At 37.3% G+C, this 20,903-nt stretch overlaps 1 protein-coding gene across 2 annotated transcripts; it reads left to right on the top strand.

Annotated features, from left to right (window-relative positions):
* Nucleotides 1-1,416: 1,416 nt before the first annotated feature.
* pctp (phosphatidylcholine transfer protein) lies at nt 1,417-17,922 on the top strand. 2 transcript variants are annotated; one of them, XM_081367515.1, is made up of 6 exons: nt 1,417-1,630; nt 2,711-2,828; nt 10,194-10,273; nt 10,437-10,608; nt 11,618-11,685; nt 16,226-17,922. In XM_081367515.1, the coding sequence occupies exons 1-6, from the start codon at nt 1,466-1,468 to the stop codon at nt 16,265-16,267; spliced, it is 645 nt and encodes a 214-aa protein (XP_081223641.1). In that variant the 5' UTR covers nt 1,417-1,465; the 3' UTR covers nt 16,268-17,922. The 2 variants fall into 2 exon arrangements, with proteins under 2 accessions (XP_081223641.1, XP_081223640.1); XM_081367514.1 differs by having other exon boundaries at nt 16,190-17,922.
* Nucleotides 17,923-20,903: the final 2,981 nt, after the last annotated feature.

The following is a 20,903-nucleotide window of genomic DNA, read 5'->3' as shown; positions in this document are numbered from 1 at the left end:
TATACAATATTTATTTCAATCTTTGAATCTGACGTGACAGCTACAACGGTCTTGCTGAGATTGCCTGTAAATCACCGCACAACCTCTGTGAGTGTGTATTTTGACATGCAGTTAAATATGTGTCAATGTGAATTTGAGTGCTTTTGTGGTTTGATTGGCTCTTGCCTTCTGCTCTTATGTGTGACTCAAGCATCAAATGTGTTTTTCTGCTTCTTTTTTTTCTTGTAATGTGATACAGGGTGTTGTCTACAGTCTTCCTTCCCGGAGGAAATCTTTCCTCAAATGCAGCACGCGCTGACGGACATCGCTCGGGTCTCTGACTGACAGCAGAGACGCTGAGGGTTTGGTCATTCGGCTCCAGTTTTGTATCTTGCTTGAGTTCATTTGAGTTCATTCAATGCAATTCTCACCAAACCGTTCTTTAATGAACAGATTTTATACAAACACTCCTGAAAGGTTCTTCAGTGGTTCTTTTAGTTGATGCATGTTTTTCGATGTTTCATTACAGGTTCTTTCCTATCAGCTTGAATATAACCCTTTATTTTATTACACTTTCCCAACTATTATGACACACCGCCCATTTCTGATGAATTGATGGGCCTGTTATGAATGGTGGAGTATAAATATTTGAGCTGGTCTGTCTTGTAACAGGCTGTAGGTATAGAGTATCATCTGGTAACAAAGGTTACAGCATTAGGTTACTAACAGAGGCTCTCAGACGAATGTCTCATGTCAGGCTCCTGACCACCCGACCGGAGTTTATTTTGAGATAATGAACGGCTGACTGGCACAAAAAAAAAAAAAAAAAAAAAAAAAAAAAAAAATATATATATATATATTATAAATGTCTTTCCTATCAATTTTGATCAGTTTAATGCATCCTTGCTGAATAAATATATTCATTTTTTTTCTGTTGAAAACTTTTGAAAGGCAGTGCAATGTTGCAAAAGCTTTCTATTTCAGATAAATGATGTTCTTTTGAACTTTTTATTTACACAACTGTTTTCAACATTGATAATAATCAGAAATGTTTTTTGATCATCAAATCATCATATCAGAATGATTTCTGAAGGATCATGTGACACTGAAGACTGGAGTAATGATGCTGAAAATAGAGCTTTGATCACAGGAATAAATTACACTGTATTATATATTCACATAGAAAACAGCTATTTTACATTTTAAGAATATTTCACAATATTACTGTTTTTTGTTGTTGCTGTATTTTTAATAAAATAAATGCAGCCTTGGTGTGCATAAGATACTTCTTCTAAAAACACACATATACATTTTAATTATCTGTATTAATATATAATAATCATTTTAATATATACATTTATATACTCTTAATTTTCTTGTATCTACTATAGTTTACAAAACATTTAAGCGTGAACCGAAATGCGTGAGCGCGAGCACGTGGCGCGCGATCATCTGCGCTCTGACGTCAGCGCCCGCGTTCACACACATGACTCCTGACTCTTGTGTTGAACACGGAAACATCATGGCTCTCCTGTTCAGTGATGAGGAGTTTCAGCAGGCCTGGACCGAGCTGGACCAGCCGATGCTCGACGGAGGCTGGGAGTTCTTCACCGAGACCATGAACGTCAAAATATACAGACTTTATAACAAGGTGAATATTTGATGAATGACTCGATGCGCACGCGCCCTGTGCACAATCAAAACAATCCAGTGCAATGCAATCTGATCTATGCATAACATGGAATAGTATATATATAATAACATGCGTTTAATTATTATTTTAGGCACAACAGCATAATACAATGTCCAACGTAAATGTGCTGTATAATATTGGACATACTGTACTTGATGATATAACGATAACATAATCATATAGGCTTCAAACTCACTGTAAAAGCAGCAGACCGGGGCTAGTTGTCACATATGTTGTCATAATCCATGCATTTTAAAAGTTCAATTTCGAATCGGAAGTTTAAACACAGACATGCTTGTTTTCTAAAGCAGTTGTTGTGCATGCTGATTTAATCCACCTACATATATTTTTTTTAATTAACTATAATTTCAGTATCATCATATTTTGCTATTAATTAGGCATTTCAGTTAAATAAAACAATGTTTTTTTTAACTCCCTACCCCCATGAATTATGATTAATGTTTCATGAATTACTTGATATTGTCTTTCTGTTTTATAGGCTTTTTAGTTGAAGCTTTCCATTGTGACAACTTGCCCCATATAAATGGGCTCTTAAAAATAAGACAACCCTGATAAATGTTTTCTGGAGTTGAAAGTGTGACTATTTAAATGAATAAATGCTATAAAACATAATTGAGTGGGTGAATCTAGTGGCAGTCCAGTGATTTACAACTGAACCTTTCTGTTATATAGGCTAATAATTAACACAATATTGCATTGGGTTGGTAATATACATAGTATTTAAAAGTTCTATAACATTATTTGGCTCAGTGTGGGTGAAACGACCAAAATCACCCATAAAAGATCCAGATGTTTTAGTGATTTATAAGCAAAACCTACAAGCAAAAGTAACCATGACGGATTTATTCAAGAGATCCTGTTTTCATGCACTATAGGATTAGTTTCCCATCTAGTGCATGACATGTAAAACATCACATCAGTCATTCACATATCACGACGCTTGTTCAGTAGTACAGGCTCTGGCTGTGAAGTGGCATGTGTTTGTGATGCTTTTGTCTTTAATGTCGTGTTGAACAGGAAACGGGTTTGTACGAGTACAAAGTGTTCGGTTCTCTGCCCAGCTGCTCTCCAGATCTCCTCGCAGATGTTTACATGGATCTCAACTACAGGAGACACTGGGACTCTTATGCCAAAGGTAATCATGAGCAGGACCGCAGAAGTCACGATCAAACATCTTCATGAAAACCATTATTTCATGAGCATTCACCCTTCAGTCTCAGTGTCATGATAGTTTGACTCTCAGTATTTCTCGTAAGGCAGGTTTAGACACATTCCTACGCTCATGAATCATCATTGAAGAGATTATAGGTGATACACCCATTTCTGTAGCAGAACAACTCAAACAAGCTTTTGTTGTGGGTAAAAACGTTAGTCAAGTCACGCCAGCTTTATTCATTTAGTTTTCTACAGTAATAAACAGGAAAATTACAGAATCATTGATGCAACTTCATCAAATGTGACACAAATTCTAATTCTGCCGTAAAGCTGCTCTAAAAAGACAGTGTCGTTTTGCTCAAGTTAGTTCAATGTTTATTCAGTTCAGTTCAATAACTGTGTCGATGTTGCAAAATGCGTCAATTATGAAACTAATTCGGCTAAAGCAGCTCTACAGAAGACATTAGGTTCATTATTCAGCTCACGTTTTGTTCTCATCTGACAGTGTCAGCCAAATTGATAATGTTACAGATTATAAAGTGTCTTAAAGTTATGTTAACTTACTCTTGTGTAGCTCAAATAAACTGGCGACCACTTGAAATGCATCATATGGGTTGTTTTTTATATTTTTTTTCTAATGTTTTTCCACACTCTGAAGCTTCTCCTCTTGATGGTGGTCAGATCTGTTCACATACGCAGGGAACTGGACTGGTACGTCATGTACATGTAGTGTCCCAGTAGATTGACCCAGTGTTTATTCTGTCATTGTTGTGTGTGTAGAACGTGCTGTGTTGTCTGGTAGTGATGTGGTTTATACAGTACTAGTCTCATGTAGGCAGAAGATCTGGACTCGATCGCAGCGTTCATTGGCCAAGGACCATCCAGAGGCTGTCTGACTGACATGTAAAGCAACCAATCACAGCTGGGTTTGTTCCGTGTCATGTTTAAAGGCGTGAAAATGTAACATCGATGTCCCTACAATAACAGATGTGTAAAACACTTGGACGTATTTTAAAGAGCTTTACATGCATCACATACTTTTGAAAATCCTGCATTTATTTGATCCTAATAAGCGCTCATTGTCACAGTTGTAAACACGACAGTTTTCTTTTTCCGTGAGGGGGTTTGGCTTCACGACTGCTTTGTTTTCAGGCGGGCCGTTAAAGAACGCGACACACCCCTCTCCCGGAAGTCCTGTAGGGTTCAACCAATCAGATGGCGACTTTTAAAATCCTCAAGTGTTTCTAGTTAAGTGTGCCATATGCATAAGACGTCCATGCTTGACGTCTGAGGCTGAGACTTAATATATACAGAACAGGCCTTTATGTATCGAGTTTCTCAGTGGACTGATCCAGAATCAGATCCTTCAGTCTATATAAGCTCAACCGTTAGCATGTGAAAGGCAGAAACTGACCCTGGATCAGATTTCTGTACATTGAGCAGGTTTGTACTTTGAATCTCCTTTTTTTGCAACAACATTAAATCTCAATCAGTACCTGTTTACTGTTTAATCAAAAGTGTTCATAGTTAAAAATGAGATGGCAGAGCACCAATAAGCTCTGGAAACAAGGTGTGATGTCACGTTTAAAGTGGCCTACATGCAGTTTATAGCATTTTAGCATGTAGTGTTCCACTGAAGACTAGTTATAAAGTTAAAAACAGTTATAAATGTTAAACAGTTATTTGTGACCATTTTCTCCCTCTCTGACACTTATAATGCATAAAAAAACTGCGACCTTTTTTCAGTTTTCCAACAAACCAGTATCAAAATAACATTACTTGAATGTTTTCCAAATGTACATCCAGTTTGCTTGAAAAAACTTTCACTTTTACGATGACAAAGATTATGAGTTTCTCATGCTGCAATGGTTGATCAATAGGTGGCAACAGAGTGAAAGTGGACTTTTCCCACATGTACTGTAGACTAATTGAACTTTTGCTGAAGTTTATTTGTAGTTTATTTATGTCTCTTTTTTTTGTCTGTCTGTCTGTCTGTGTGCAGATTCATGTTTATCAGCAAAATTCACTCTTAAAAAGTGTGAGATTCTAAATGTATTTCACTAAAGTTCTTCAATTTCAACATGTTTAAAGCCACAGTTTATTTAGTTCTGACACATTAAAGTTTGCTTCCCATACTAAAAACTGTGTTTCTTAGACATTTTATAGAAATCAATTCCAGGTCAAAAATGACCCGAATGCATTATAATTAAACTTACTGTTTTTGATACTTTGCCTTTAAGACTTCTGGTTGTAAATGATCTTTGCCCACGTACTGTAGTTCACATGGTCATTTATCAGTTGTTTTACATGGTTGTTAATATGTAAATGTGGGAGGTCAGTGAGTTATGTTAATGAGCTTGTAGTTGTGATGCCATAAGCTTTTTGCAGGTTATAGTTAGGGAAAGACTTATGTGTTGAAGTATTGCATTGCATTTTGAAAAAAGCTCAGGAAATTGTGTTTTAAATGAAATTACCATTTAAACAATGTTAAAGGAACACTCCACCGTTTTTTGAAATAGGGCTTATTCACCTTTTTTCCTACATTTAGATAGGTGTGCAAATGCATTTTTGTCTCAGTGCATGCATTGTTTTAGTTTGACAGGGTCGGCGCTAGCTTAGCTTAGCATAATGAATGGAATTCTTTGTTGCCAGCTAGCATGTCCTGAGTAAAAGTGATATAAAAAATAAAAAAAAAACCCCACCTAATTACTTCTTGTGGCCTGCATATTCACAAAGAGTACAAATAGTGATGCAGATTAACACTAGGCGATTTCCTAGGCAGATATTGACTTATATATTAAGGACTATATTAGGGGGAAGCACAGGCGAGATATCTCTGCGCCCAAGTAGCAGTGCTTCGCCTGTGCTTCCCCCTAATATAGTCCCAAGTCAATATCTGCATGGGAAATCACCTAGTGTTAATCTGCATCACTATTTGTACTCGTTGTGAATACGCAGGCCACAAGAAGTAATTAGGTGTTTTTTTTTATTTTTTTTATATCACTTTTACTCAGGACATGCTAGCTGGCAACAAAGGATTCCATTCATTATGCTAAGCTAAGCTAGCGCCGACCCTGTCAAACTAAAACAATGCGTGCACTGAGACAAAAATGCATTTGCCCACCTATCTAAATGTAGGAAAGGTGGTGAATAAGCCCTATTTCAAAAAACGGTGGAGTGTTCCTTTAACATTGGTAATCATCAATACGGAGCTTGTTTTATTCGACAAACGTGTACATGTTGTCTTCTCTCAGGATCTGGGAACTATTAAACCATCTTTAAAAATCACTTTGTTTTGTGCTTGAGTTTAGGACATGAAAGCTGTTTTTGCTGTCCAAAAGATTTCACCGGCGATTTCATAATGCTTTATTATTTTGACACATCTTTTTATTTTTTCTTATCCTGGACTTGTGAGTGTGCACAAGAAACTAGCTTTTGAAGCCATTTGGTTTTCCTCATGTTTGAGACATGACATGGCAGGGTGGTGTATTTCCCGCAAACACAAACAGACCGTGAATAGCTGTGTGTGTGTGTGTGTGTGTGTGTGTGAGGGTGGAGTGCTGTTTTATTGGAAACACATCTCTGGCTCCAGACGGACCCTGTACGCATGTGTTTGAGCTGATCTTTCACGAAAAGCCTCATGCATCTGACAGCGTTTGTGCTTAAGTCCTGATGTATGTCCTCTAGTGTCCCCCTGTGTGCTTTCCTTTGGTATAACTGGAGAAAGCCCATCCAAACACTGATGTATACACAAAACAGCACAAACTGACCTCCAGATCTTGATTGCATGACAAGCGTTTACATTTCTTATTGTTTCACGCTGCAGTGTCATCATCATAAATGTTTGTCAAACTACAGGACTTGTTTTGTTCTTTTATCTGAACACCATGTCTTTGTTCACATGTATAATTTCACTGAACGTTGTGTAATTTCAATCACTAGTATGAGTCTTGTGTCGGACCACCAGAGCAGTGAAATGTGGTTTGGGTTAAATCAGTCATGAATCGCTTCTGATTACAATCACGAGCCTCCACCCTTGTTGGCTGAATACATCATCTGTGAAACGCTAGATTGACCCATTCAGACCTGGAACAAACACGCATGTCAGTCTTTTTCTGCTCAACAGTGTTAAATAATTTTAAAATTTTTATTTTTATCATAGTTTTTAATCATTTTTAACCATTTTTATATTTTCGGTTGTAATTTTCATTTGAAAGTTTTAGTAAATTTCTTGTATTTTATCATTTTTATTAGTTTTTTTTTTAAATGTCTATTTAGTTTTTTTAATCTAAAGCTGTGGTTATTTTAGTACATCAAGTTCAACTAAACGAAAATGACAAATTTCAACTCGGCAACTATCTGGGTAACACTTTACATTAAGGTGACGTTGTTATACGTTACTACATCCACTTACTATAGTAATAACTAAATTATGCATAATTACAAGTAACTTACCCTAAACCAAACCCTAACTGTAACTCTATAGCAAATACATGTAGTTAAGTAATATTACTCAGTACATACTAGAGTAAGTACAAAGTAACTACGTCACCTTAAAATAAAGGGTAACACTTTATTTTACAGTGTCCTTGTTACATATGTTACATGTACTTACCATAGTAGTAACAGTAAATTATGCTTAATTATATGCAACTAAACCTCAACCAAATCCTAATCCTACCCTAACCCTATAGTAAGTACATGTAGTTGCTTTATATTACTCAGTACTTAAATATATGATTACACTGTAACAATGACACCTTAAAATAAAGTGTAACCAAATAAAGTGTAAGCAACAGCTAAAGTTTTATATATATCTTTTTTTAAGTTCAAGTTTATGGCAACACTTTACAATAAGGTTTCATTTGTTAACATTTGAACTAACAATGAAAAATACTTCTACAGCATTTTATAATCTTAATCAACACTTATTAAAGGGATAGTTCACCCAAAAATGAAAATTCTGTCAGTAATTACTCACCCACATCACTCACTTGATGTGTCATTACAAGTGCACAGAAAATGTGAGTGGATCTGACTGCAGTAGATGTGAAAGATATGTATAAAAATGATGTTATTTAAGCCAGCGCAAATACCTGTTTACATCCTGTTTTTCGGTTGAAGTCCAAAGTAGTCGATTGCCGAGTTCACGCGCATATGTTTAGTTACCTATGATCACGCGCGTGAACTCGGCAATCGACTACTTTGGACTTCAACCGAAAAACAGGATGTAAACAGGTATTTGCGCTGGCTTAAATAACATCATTTTTATACATATCTTTCACATCTACTGCAGTCAGATCCACTCGTGTTCACTCTGAAGGAATCACTCACATTTTCTGTGCACTTGTAATGACACATCAAGGATGTTAAGAGGCTAAAAGCAGGTTTAGTACTTGCCCTATTGAAGTCAACAGGGTGCAAATTTTAAAACTAGAATAACTCTGTGTAGGCAACACCGATTTTTGTCATTGTTCTCTGTATTGACAGCACTCCAAATGTACAATAAAATGAGCTCAATGTTAAAATTGACCGGAGTTCTCCTTTAATCTTAAGTTTATCAAGCGACGAGAATACTTTTTGTGCGCTAAAACAAACAAAAATAACGACTTTATTACACTATTCATATCCTTTTCTCTGGGCCTCGAGTGAGTTAACGTAGTGTTTTTGCGCAGCTAAAATAAAGGGTAAACTATCCCTTTAACACATTTTTAAGATCAAAAGTTGTATCTGTAAACATTACTTAATGCACTGTGAACTTACCAGACATTTTTTTGAACTAAAAAAAAATAGTTTTTATTAACTAACATTAAAGGTAGGGTAGGCAATTTTTTTTTTTTTTAAAAATCCTGATAGAAATCAATAATACAAGTGGTCTAAATATGAACACATGTACATATATCTTTTGCGTTTCTATGGCAACACTATCAATGGCGAAATTAATCTGCAGCAGTCAGGTGGTAAAACTAGAGCTCTACAAGTATACGTTCATGTTGCTATGTAATGTGTGCTTTGAGACAAAAGGTCATTTAATGCAGTTTCACAATGCTATGCAGACTCTGCTGTGTGTGTTCATGTGTTTTGAGGTGGCGTGGCTTTGGTGACGCACTGAAGGAAGAGTGGGATCTCATGCTTTCAGCGTCCGTTTTATAATACGAGTCAGTTTTGAACTCAACTGTTATAATATGAAGCTGCTTTTACGTGACTTTGAATTCAAACCCTGAAATGCTTGTCGTTCCTGATCGCTTCCAGTCATCTGGGAAGATGTTAGATGTTGGACATGGATTTGCTCTCAGTGAGAGTGAGGTTGCATGATGGGATCAGACTCGCAGACGGTGTACTAGAGTTCAGGAGAGGTTCAGGTCTGGTTTTAGTTCATCCACACCAGACGTGGATGTCGCTTTGAGTCATGCTGGAACTGAAAACGGTCCTCCTTAACAATTGCCATTAAATCAGAAGCACACAGTGTCTCTAAAATGGCATTTAATTGTGTTGCATTAAGATTAGCATAAGTGTAGCTTTAATTTGTAAAATATATGGTTTGTTATCCAAATTAGGCTGTTGATGTTATATAGGTTATTTAATGAATATATAAAGCATTTTTCATGTTCAATTTCTCTCAAAATTAACTATATCAACCCTTAACCTTGATGTGAAATGAATGTGATACAGTGATAGAGTTTGTTCATATCACCCATCTCTGTGATTGTGTCTCATAACTCATCTTTCACTCTTCTCATCCGAAACATATTCCTCTCATAATAACTTGCTCTTGAACTGTTTGTAAATGTATGTATGTTTAGGTTCTGGGTAATACTGGGTCTCATTTGTTAAGATTAGTTAATGCATTTGCTATCATGAGCTGACAGTGATATATATATATATATATACTCATATTAACAACCTTTTTTATCTGCACATTACAAATGCAGCAGTTGTTCTTAGTTTCAAGTACATTACGTCTCGTCACCTTTATTTATATAGCACTTTTTACAATACAGATTGTTTCAAATCAGCTTTACAATGATAACAGGTAAATAATGCAACAAAGTCTGTTTCTAGAAGAAAAACAAACTATTAACTAATATTAATGGATACAGCTTGACATTAACATTTACTAAGATTAATAAACACTGTAGAAGTATTGTTCATTGTTAGTTAATGTTAAATAATTTAGTTAACTAATGTTAACATCAACATGAGACCTTACTGTAAGTGTGCAAGTACTCACACTGAGTGTGTGTGTGTGTGTGTGTGTGTGTGTGTGTGTGTGTGTGTGTGTGTGTGTGTGTGTGTGTGTGTGTGTGTGTGTGTGTGTGTGTGTGTGTGTGTGTGTCGTCCTCAGAGCTGCACGAGAAAGACTACAGCGGGCAGAAAGCCATATACTGGGAGGTGAAATATCCATTACCTCTGTCCAACAGGGATGTATCCTACAGACGCACTTCATGCCTGGAAAAATACAGTGTGTGTGTGTGCGGGACAGATTCATGCTGACCAGTGTCAGAAAAATAATATTTCTTCATTTATGATAATATTTGATTGAAGTAAATCTGCAGTTCTCTCTCGGTGAGCCCTTAACCCTCTTGAGTATGTGTATGTGCGTGAGCGCCGGGATCTGGACACGGGAGGACGGAAGATCTGGGTGGTTTTAGCCAAGAGCTCGTGTGTGCCTCAGTGTGCAGAGAAGAGAGGCGTGATCCGGGTCAAAGACTACAAACAGAGTCTGGCCATGGAGAGCGACGGCTCCGGCGGGACCAAAGGTACAGACACACACACACACACACACACACACACACACACACACACACACACACGGACTCACTCACTCACTCACTCACTCACTCACTCACTCACTCACTCACTCACTCAAAGTCACTCACTCACTCACACAGTCACTCACTCTCACACACACACACACACACTCACTCACTCACTCACACTCAGTCACTCACTCACTCACTTACTCACTCACAGTCACTCACTCACTCACTCACTCAGTCACTCTCACATACTCACTCAAAGTCACTCACTCACTCACTCTCACATACTCACTCAAAGTCACTCACTCTCACATACTCACTCAAAGTCACTCACTCACAAACACAGTCACTCACTCACTCACTCACACTCATACACTCACTCATTCAAAGTCACTCACTCACTCACTCACTCACTCACTCACTCACTCACTCACATTCACTCACTCACTCACTCACATTCACTCACTCACTCACTCACTCTCACTCACTCACAGTCACTCACTCACTCACTCACTCACTCACTCACTCACTCACTCACTCAAAGTCACTCACTCACTCACTCACTCACTCACTCACTCACTCACTCACTCACTCACTCACTCACTCACTCACTCACTCACACACAGTCACTCACTCACTCACACACTCATTCAAAGTCACTCACTCACACACACTCAGTCACTCACTCACAGTCACACACACTCACTCACTCACTCAAAGTCAGTCTCTCACTCACTCACTCACTCACTCAAAGTCAGTCAGTCACTCACTCACTCACTCACAGTCACTCACACACTCACTCACTCAAAGTCAGTCTCTCACTCAGTCACACACACTCACTCACACACACACACACTCACTCACACACTCATTCACTCTCACACAGTCACTCACTCACTCACTCACTCACTCACTCACTCACTCACTCACTCACTCACTCACTCACTCACTCACACACGTAACATACTCCTGCTCACCTGCAACTATGTGTGTTTGAATCATATTCCAGTGTTCATGAACTACTTTGATAATCCCGGAGGAATGATCCCGACGTGGCTGGTGAACTGGGCAGCAAAGGTGAGCCGGCTGTACATTCATTCATTCATGTCATGTGCATTTATTGGTGTAACGGTGTTGATGAATACCTGCGTGAAGTTGGCCCCCCACCCAACGCAAAACGTCGTCAAACTATGCTCAATCGTTTGTGCTCCGTTTGTGCTGGTTTGTGCTGTAAAAATTTTCGTTTGTGCTGTTTCGGTTTTTTAGATATTAAAAGAATATTTTTAGGTCATTCTGAGGTCACATAGCCCCCCCATATGTTCCAAATTCACCCAAAATAGTCTCGTTCGTTTGTGCTTCGTTTGTGCTGGTTTGTGCCGGTAAAATTTTCGTTTGTGCTGCTTCGGGTTTTAAAATATCAGAAATTGAATTATAGACGATGACGTCACCAGCCCCCCCACATGCTCCAAATTCACCCAAAATAGACGCAATCGTTTGTGCTCCGTTTGTGCTGGTTTGTGCTGTAAAAAGTTTCGTTTGTGCTGCTTCGGTTTTTTAGATATTAAAATAATATTAGGTGGTCATTCTGAGGTCACTCAGCCCCCCACATGCTCCAAATTCACCCAAAATAGTCTCGTTCGTTTGTGCTTCGTTTGTGCAGGTTTGTGCTGTAAAAAGTTTCGTTTGTGCTGCTTCGGTTTTTTAGATATTAAAATAATATTTTTAGGTCGTTCTGAGGTCACTCAGCCCCCCATATGTTCTAAATTCACCCAAACTAGTCTCATTCGTTTGTGCTTCGTTTGTGCTGGTTTGTGCCGGTAAAATTTTCGTTTGTGCTGCGTTGGGTTTTAAAATATCAGAAATTGAATTATAGACGATGACGTCACCAGCCCCCCCACATGCTCCAAATTCACCCAAAATAGTCTCGTTCGTTTGTGCTTCGTTTGTGCTGTTTTGTGCCGGTACAATTTTCGTTTGTGCTGCATCGGCCTTTAAAAAAATATATATAATATAATATAATATAATATAATATAATATACATATATATTTTTTTTACAGTAGCTAGTTGAAGTAACAAGGTAAGACCGAAACGGATTAAATTAATCAAAAGGGGAAAAAATATCAAAAATTAAATTTTCCACAAAAAATATTAAACATAAAAAACAAAAACAAACAAAAAAAAAACATACGCAATATGTAAAAAATATAATACAAAATACAATACAAAATAAGAGCCTTTCTTAAATGAGCAGTGAGCACCAATAATAATTGAGCACAACATCAACATCTTATGATTTCTAAAGAGTAATGTGACGTTAAAAACTGGAGTAATGATACAGAAAATTCAGCTTTGACATTACAGGAATAAATTACATTTGAATTATATTAAATTTGAATTATATTAACATTAAAATATTAATTTTATGAAAATATATAATCTATTTATAGGCTAATCATTTTTCACAATATCAGCAGCACTTCCAAACTGTAATACATTATAGATTACTTTGTTACTTTTATTTAAAGGAAATTATTTAGAGTACCTTACAATAAAGGCCGTCTCAGAATTGTAATGCATTAGCTACTCCAGTTACTTTCACCAAAATAACTACAGAAGTAGAACTTAACATTTCTAAAACAAACGACTAGGGCTGTGTAACAATATGCAATATGAAACCAAAATCCCAACGCTCCATCCACGGACCTGTGTTGCGGTGTGAGAAGGCAGAATCGAGACACACCCCTTCCAACTCCTGAGTCCAGATCCAATGCTACCACATCTTCATATAACTATTATTTGAAGTTAACATTATAAAATACATAGACTTACACCACAAAAACAGTTGAGGATAAATTCTTTAAAATCGGTCAATTCCAGCGTTATGGACGTGACATTTGCAAGTCAAAACTTGAAGTATAAATTATCAGAATAAATTAATACCAATATATTGAAACTGTCTGTTATATATCCATAGGCTTCTCCCTTAATAAAGGAGTCCAGACATTAAAAAAATATCAGTCTACTCATGCGTTTTATATTTAATATGAGGGAAATAGCATGTGCGTTACATTTTTTTTTTAGTAATTCTGCGCAAACCAAAAGTAGCCTAATACTAGCCTACCCACCGGATGAAGAAGCGTTGTCTCTCCGCAGAACATAAATTATTCATTTTATTTAATTTTTCGTGTTTGCATTTATGAGGAAAAAACAATGTAACGGACGGAGAACTTCGTTACGGACTGACCACTCTGAAAACGACACTAAAAGACTGCTTTAAAACTTTCACAGAGACCTCAAACAGAAAGCACAAAGCCTTTCTTTAAGGTGAAATTCGTTTTGTATTAATTTTATCTTAATTTTAATCATTGTTTCATCTACCAAATGCCAGGATTTAATAGGCAAAATAAAATGTTAATAGGCCTATATCAGACAACAGATAATCAGGACATAGAGGCGCCGGCGCCTGAACTGCAGTTGGTCTCATAAATGAACCGAAACTCAGCGCCTTGACCTACTTGCATCACAGACATGTCTACTTTTAAACAGAACAATTCAAAACGAAAGAAAACAGACTGCTCTCTGCTTATGTATGAAATGTGCATTTCTCTGTGGTGCGTTCATGAAGATGCAGGCTGGTTGAAGTCATTTAATGGGCTGGTGAAGTCACCGTCTATAATTCGCTTTCATTCACTGTCTAATATTTTAAAGGCCGATGCAGCACAAACGAAAATTGTACCGGCACAAAACAGCACAAACGAAGCACAAACGAACGAGACTATTTTGGGTGAATTTGGAGCATGTGGGGGGGCTGGTGACGTCATCGTCTATAATTCAATTTCTGATATTTTAAAACCCAACGCAGCACAAACGAAAATTTTACCGGCACAAACCAGCACAAACGAAGCACAAACGAATGAGACTAGTTTGGGTGAATTTAGAACATATGGGGGGCTGAGTGACCTCAGAACGACCTAAAAATATTATTTTAATATCTAAAAAACCGAAGCAGCACAAACGAAACTTTTAACAGCACAAACCTGCACAAACGAAGCACAAACGAACGAGACTATTTTGGGTGAATTTGAAGCATGTGGGGGGGCTGGTGACGTCATCAAAAATAATTGAATGTATAATATTTTAAAACCCGAAGCAGCACAAACGAAAATTTTACCGGCACAAACCAGCACAAACGAATGAGACTAGTTTGGGTGAATTTAGAACATATGGGGGGCTGAGTGACCTCAGAACGACCTAAAAATATTATTTTAATATCTAAAAAACCGAAGCAGCACAAACGAAACTTTTAACAGCACAAACCTGCACAAACGAAGCACAAACGAACGAGACTATTTTGGGTGAATTTGGAGCATGTGGGGGGGCTGGTGACGTCATCGTCTATAATTCAATTTCTGATATTTTAAAACCCAACGCAGCACAAACGAAAATTTTACCGGCACAAACCAGCACAAACGAAGCACAAACGAATGAGACTAGTTTGGGTGAATTTAGAACATATGGGGGGCTGAGTGACCTCAGAACGACCTAAAAATATTATTTTAATATCTAAAAAACCGAAGCAGCACAAACGAAACTTTTAACAGCACAAACCTGCACAAACGAAGCACAAACGAACGAGACTATTTTGGGTGAATTTGAAGCATGTGGGGGGGCTGGTGACGTCATCAAAAATAATTGAATGTATAATATTTTAAAACCCGAAGCAGCACAAACGAAAATTTTACCGGCACAAACCAGCACAAACGAAGCACAAACGAATGAGCCTATTTTGGGTGAATTTGGAGCATGTGGGGGGCTGAGTGACCTCAGAGTGAAAAATATTCTTTTAATATCTAAAAAACCGAAACAGCACAAACGAAACTTTTTACAGCACAAACCAGCACAAAAGGAGCACAAACGAACGAGCCTATTTTGGGTAAATTTGGAGCATGTGGGGGGGCTGGTGACGTCATCAACAATAATTTAATGTATAATATTTTAAAACCCAACAGCACAAACGAAACTTTTACCGGCACAAACCAGCACAAACGAAGCACAAACGAACGAGACTATTTTGGGTGAATTTGGAGCATGTGGGGGGCTGAGTGACCTCAGAGTGACCACCTAATATTATTTTAATATCTAAAAAACCGGAGCAGCACAAACGAAACTTTTTACAGCACAAACCAGCACAAACGAAGCACAAACGAACGAGACTATTTTGGGTGAATTTGGAGCATGTGGGGGGGCTGGTGACGTCATCGTCTATAATTCAATTTCTGATATTTTAAAACCCAACGCAGCACAAACGAAAATTTCACCGGCACAAACCAGCACAAACGAAGCACAAACGAACGAGACTATTTTGGGTGAATTTATAGCATGTGGGGGGGCTGAGTGACCTCAGAGTGACCTAAAAATATTTTTTTAATATCTAAAAAACCGAAACAGCACAAACGAAAATTTTTACAGCACAAACCAGCACAAACGGAGCACAAACGACTGAGCATAGTTTGACGACGTTTTGCGTTGGGTGGGGGGCCAACTTCACGCAGGTTTGATGAATGTGTGTTTTCACCTCAGACGGGCGTCCCTGCCTTTCTCACCGACATGAAGAAGGCCTGCAATAACTACGCAAACTACTGCACCAACAACAAGTGATGCATGAACACTGTCCTCTCATTCTCCTGACATCGCTTTGGTTCTGTTTCACGTCAGAAGGGCATTCTGGGTGCAGGGCATTGTGGGTAGAGTTACTGATGTTTATTTGGGGATTGGGGAAAATGCAGCTGAGTTAAAGAATCAAAGGATTTCAGGTTCCTGTTGAACTTTAGAAGGAAATCATGGATAATTTGAGTTTATAAAATCGGTTCCGAATGTAATGTAGATTAATCATAGCGCTTTTATGTAATTCGTGAATATATGAAAGCATGAATTAACCTCTCCGTTAGATATCAAATGCACACAAACAATCAGTAAGCCTTCCTGAAATCCAAATGCTGTTAGGTTTTATACAGCAACCCTATAAAATTAAATATAAATATAAATAATATATAACATTTGGACACTTAAGACATGGAAATGTGCTAGAAAACAAGTATAAAATCAAGAGTTGTTTACAGTAAAGAAAGATATTTGGCAAAAAGAAGTTTGTTAGGTTCGAATCATAAAGCAATAGATATACACTGTCATTATTAATAATTGAGCAGCAATAATAAATGATCATCAAATCATCATATTAGAATGATTTCTGAAGACTGGAGTAATGATGCTGAAAATTCAGCTTTGGAATAAGTTACATAGAATAGAGTTACATTTGGAATAAATTACACTTTACCATAAATTCACATAGAAAACAGTTATTTTAAATGGTAATATTTTACAATATTACTGTTTTTACTGTATTTTTGATCATATTAATGCAGCCTTGGTGAGCAGAGGAGACTAATTTCAGAAACATTGAAAAAACTCACTGACCCCAAACGTTTGAACAGTAATGCGCATCCGGACTCAAGTGTCCAAATAAGCACGTGGGTCACTGCATGTGATCTGAATAGTTATATAATGGTTATGTTATAGTTTTGTTCCCCAACACATGCAATTGAATACAATCATGCACTTAAATATAACAAAAGTTTGCATGCCATGTGCTGAATTAGGCATTTATATTATAATGATGGATTGTAGTAAAGCAGCGTCCTCTGCTGTTTGAAGCACGGGAGCACAGTTGAGGCTTTACAAAGATAATAAAGTTCGCAATGATTTAATTTAAATGGTTGTTAAATTTTTTAATGGTCAGAATTATGGTCTGTATATTGGGAAAATTAATTGCATACTTTCAAACAGGAATTTGCATAAATCACTTTAAAGACAATTACTATAGAAAATATATTTCTGAGCATTTGCACTGAAAATATTATGACTCAATTCATAATACTGCTGTTTACATGTTAATGCTGAGCACAGTAAATTTATGGAAAAAAATAATGACACATTATTCCAATCACATGAGCAATTTAAAGCAGCAATACAGTCCGTTAATATCTGGTGCTGGTGTTTACAGTCGTGGGTTTTTATCCATTAGGAAATAGAGATTATTCATAGGAAAGTTATTAAAGAGTTTCATTGACATTCCCTTTGACTTGTTTGACACTCCGTAGTTTCATTGTTTTTTTTTTTTTCATCTGGATCTGTTGTTTTTTGACATCTACCTCTTAAACTCTCAGTACTGCAAGTGGAAATAAAATCATCTGTGCATTCTGCCTCAGCCTGTTCATTGTTGCAAAATTTAATTGCAATAAAACTGGTGTTTTGCCTTTCAATGTTGTTGAATTTTTATTTGTGTTTGTGCATTAAACAAACATTTCCCCCCTGTGGTGAAAATCAAGCTTTTAAGGTTGTTTATACGTCTACGTGGCATTTTTAATATGCTTTAAGACAAACCATGTGTAAATTCATAAGTCATCACCATTGCTGAGTATTTTCTGCTTAAAACTGCAGTGAATCAAAGACAGCCTCAAAAACACGGTTTGAAATCGCTGGTGTTTCTGACGTCACAAACTACCTTGTAACCAATCAGGTCAACGTGTGATCGTCAACGAGTGGATCTCTGAGCTGCTGTGAGTGAGTGGAGGCGGGGCTCATTTGCATATTCATGGAACTGCGTATAATAAATGAGGCAAGGGTGTCGAGTTACATTCAAGCTAGTTTAAGGCATAAAATATATATATTTTTTAAAGTAAAAAATGCTTAAAAATGTCATTTTGGTGATCAAAGATTAGTTTTAATGGATGAAATGATTGACAACAGGGGAACTTTAAAAGGACTAATATAATATGATCATGGATTTGAGTCTACAAATGAATACTTGCACAGGACAGTATTTTCTAGGCTAAATTAAATGCAGGAGCTGTGTCTCTCCCTGCTGGTCAAAAGTGTAATTCCAGTCTGGAATGTCATATTCAGAACAGAATACTAGTATACGACTTGTACTATCTCTGCCATAAAAAAATATATATATTTAAAATAGTAAGAATATATACTAGTGTGTGGTTCTAAATTCATAGAGTGGCTAAAGTAAACTTATTAAACTGACTAAAAGGGTAAGTCAAACCAGTTGATATAATGATAATCTATGATTTAAATATCATAGATTTTATAATGGTGCTTTTTTTTATTGAATTCTTTTGATTTTGATCCTATAACCCTCCTAAATCAAGACGTTTTGTAAGTATTTTAACACACATGCACACTATAGTGTTATAAACATCCTTCTGTACATCATGGTTTGTTGGGTATTTGTATAGTTGACAGTATAATTATATTTAATGTTAGTGTGATCCTGTTTCTGTATAGCACAAATATGGCACCAGCATACAGAGCGGCTCTCACCCCAAATTCAAAATAAATCACATTTTGCATATAGAAAATATATATATATATTTTTTCTGATTTGTGACATAATTATTATTAAATTGTATTATTATTATTTATTGTTATACATAATGTATATGAGTTTAATATTTGAGTTCGTATGTAATTCTCATACTCATAAACTAAAGGCAGTATAAATATTGCATTATATATAAATACTTTACTATTTAGATGATGTATAATTTTTTTTTCACTTAGCACAGTCACTCACAATCTATTAAAAAACCTTAATGGTTGTAAAATATAATTTCTTAAATCTTCTTTTGAGGTTAAATATGTTCTTATGACAGGCTTCATGAGTTTCACCCTTCTGAATGTGTCTCTTGGCCGATGCACTCGTGTCCATTCAAGCTGTAGGAAACAATGAAAATGAGATTGTTGAGGGTCTATATTTGTCCCACATTTTGTCCCCTGAAACGGCCCTCTCGAATAACATCAGGTATTCCTCTGTTTCTTTCCACTGGCTGTCTTTCACGAATGGAAGGCAAATATATTTCTTGGCCAGCTGTTGTATTTCTTCTGATTGGTCATGTACAGGACTAATTAGCTTCAGAAAGCGATACACTTTTCCTCCTGGACTGAAAACCTCCTCCGATTTCCCAGGTGCCTGTCTGTCTGAACAGACGCTCCGCTCGGAAACCTTCCCGTCTGCAGCTTTTGTGATTCTTAATAGATTACAATTAGAGATAGAGGGGCCTCTGGGAACAGGCATCCTTGATCCTGAATAGGCTTTTATGGGCTTTTTCTAGCGCGTAATGCGCATGAAGTGAGTTTTGATGGAGGTTATTCAGCCCGGTTATAATTGCAGACGTTACCTGGCGCTGCGTCTGGCCCCTCTATCTGTAGCCAAGAAGCCCCTGAACTCAAGGTTAGGTAATTATTTTCATAAGCATATGCTTTGCATTGTTGAAATCTTAACCGTTCTGGCGTCGAGGAGAGTCCAGGCTCTGGTGCCAGTTTATAGGAGTCCAAACAAAGTGTTTCTGCAGGTAATTCGTTTGCGTCTCCGTCTGGATTTGTGCAGGGATTTATAAGAAAATACACGAGAGTTGCAGTTTTTGGACTTAATTTGGTTAATAATTTTGCAGTTAATATAATTGAATAAAATTCTTAAATATAGTTAAGAATTTGGTTGCTAGGGTGTTCAGGGTGGTTGCTAGGGTGTTCTATGAGGCAGATAAGGTGTTCTGGGTGGTTGCTAAGTGGTTGCTAGGGTGTTCTGGGTGGTTGTTAAAGGGTTACTTCAGGATTTAGCATTAAGCTTTGTATTAGTAGAAAACCTGTAGTATTTTCGAATTACCATGCTTTCCCCCCTCATATCCCCCTGAGAGGAGAGATTTATGTATTTTTTGTCTGGAAAAAATCCTCCGATGACGCAAAAATCGTCATTTTGCGTCATCGGAGGATTTTCTGTCCAGAGGCTAAAGATTACAGCCAGTAGAAGGCGTTGTTCCGCATGTTTTCAACCCGCCCATACAGGGTGGGATCTCACTCACAGAATGTACACAGTATCAGCCGTCTTTCTTTGGAAGCTAAGCTAGCATGCTCTTGTTCTGTGGAGAAAGCTGAATAATAGGAGAAAGCTGAGTAAGTAGGGGTTACCATCTTCCTTTTCCCGGACTTGTCCGGCGGGCGAGACTGTTAAAAATGTCCGGGATTCGGCTTTTGCGTTCTACGGTCGCCATTCATTGTTTACATGCACACCTCTCGTTTCAATCTAACTGAATTAATTCCGATCGGTGAATCTGACTGTAGTGTTTACATGGACGCTAAACAAGTGCGTTTGATGCGGTTGATGTGCGTTTTAACATTGCTAAGAAAATTCCCGCTCCTCCGTGAGAGATGCGTTCTCCCGCGGCCGTCA

The sequence above is a fragment of the Scardinius erythrophthalmus genome, assembly GCF_964197995.2.
Source record: "Scardinius erythrophthalmus genome assembly, chromosome: 1".
NCBI lineage: Eukaryota > Metazoa > Chordata > Actinopteri > Cypriniformes > Leuciscidae > Scardinius > Scardinius erythrophthalmus.
Note: the sequence above shows the minus strand (reverse complement) of the source record. Positions and strands in the feature narration are given on the sequence as shown.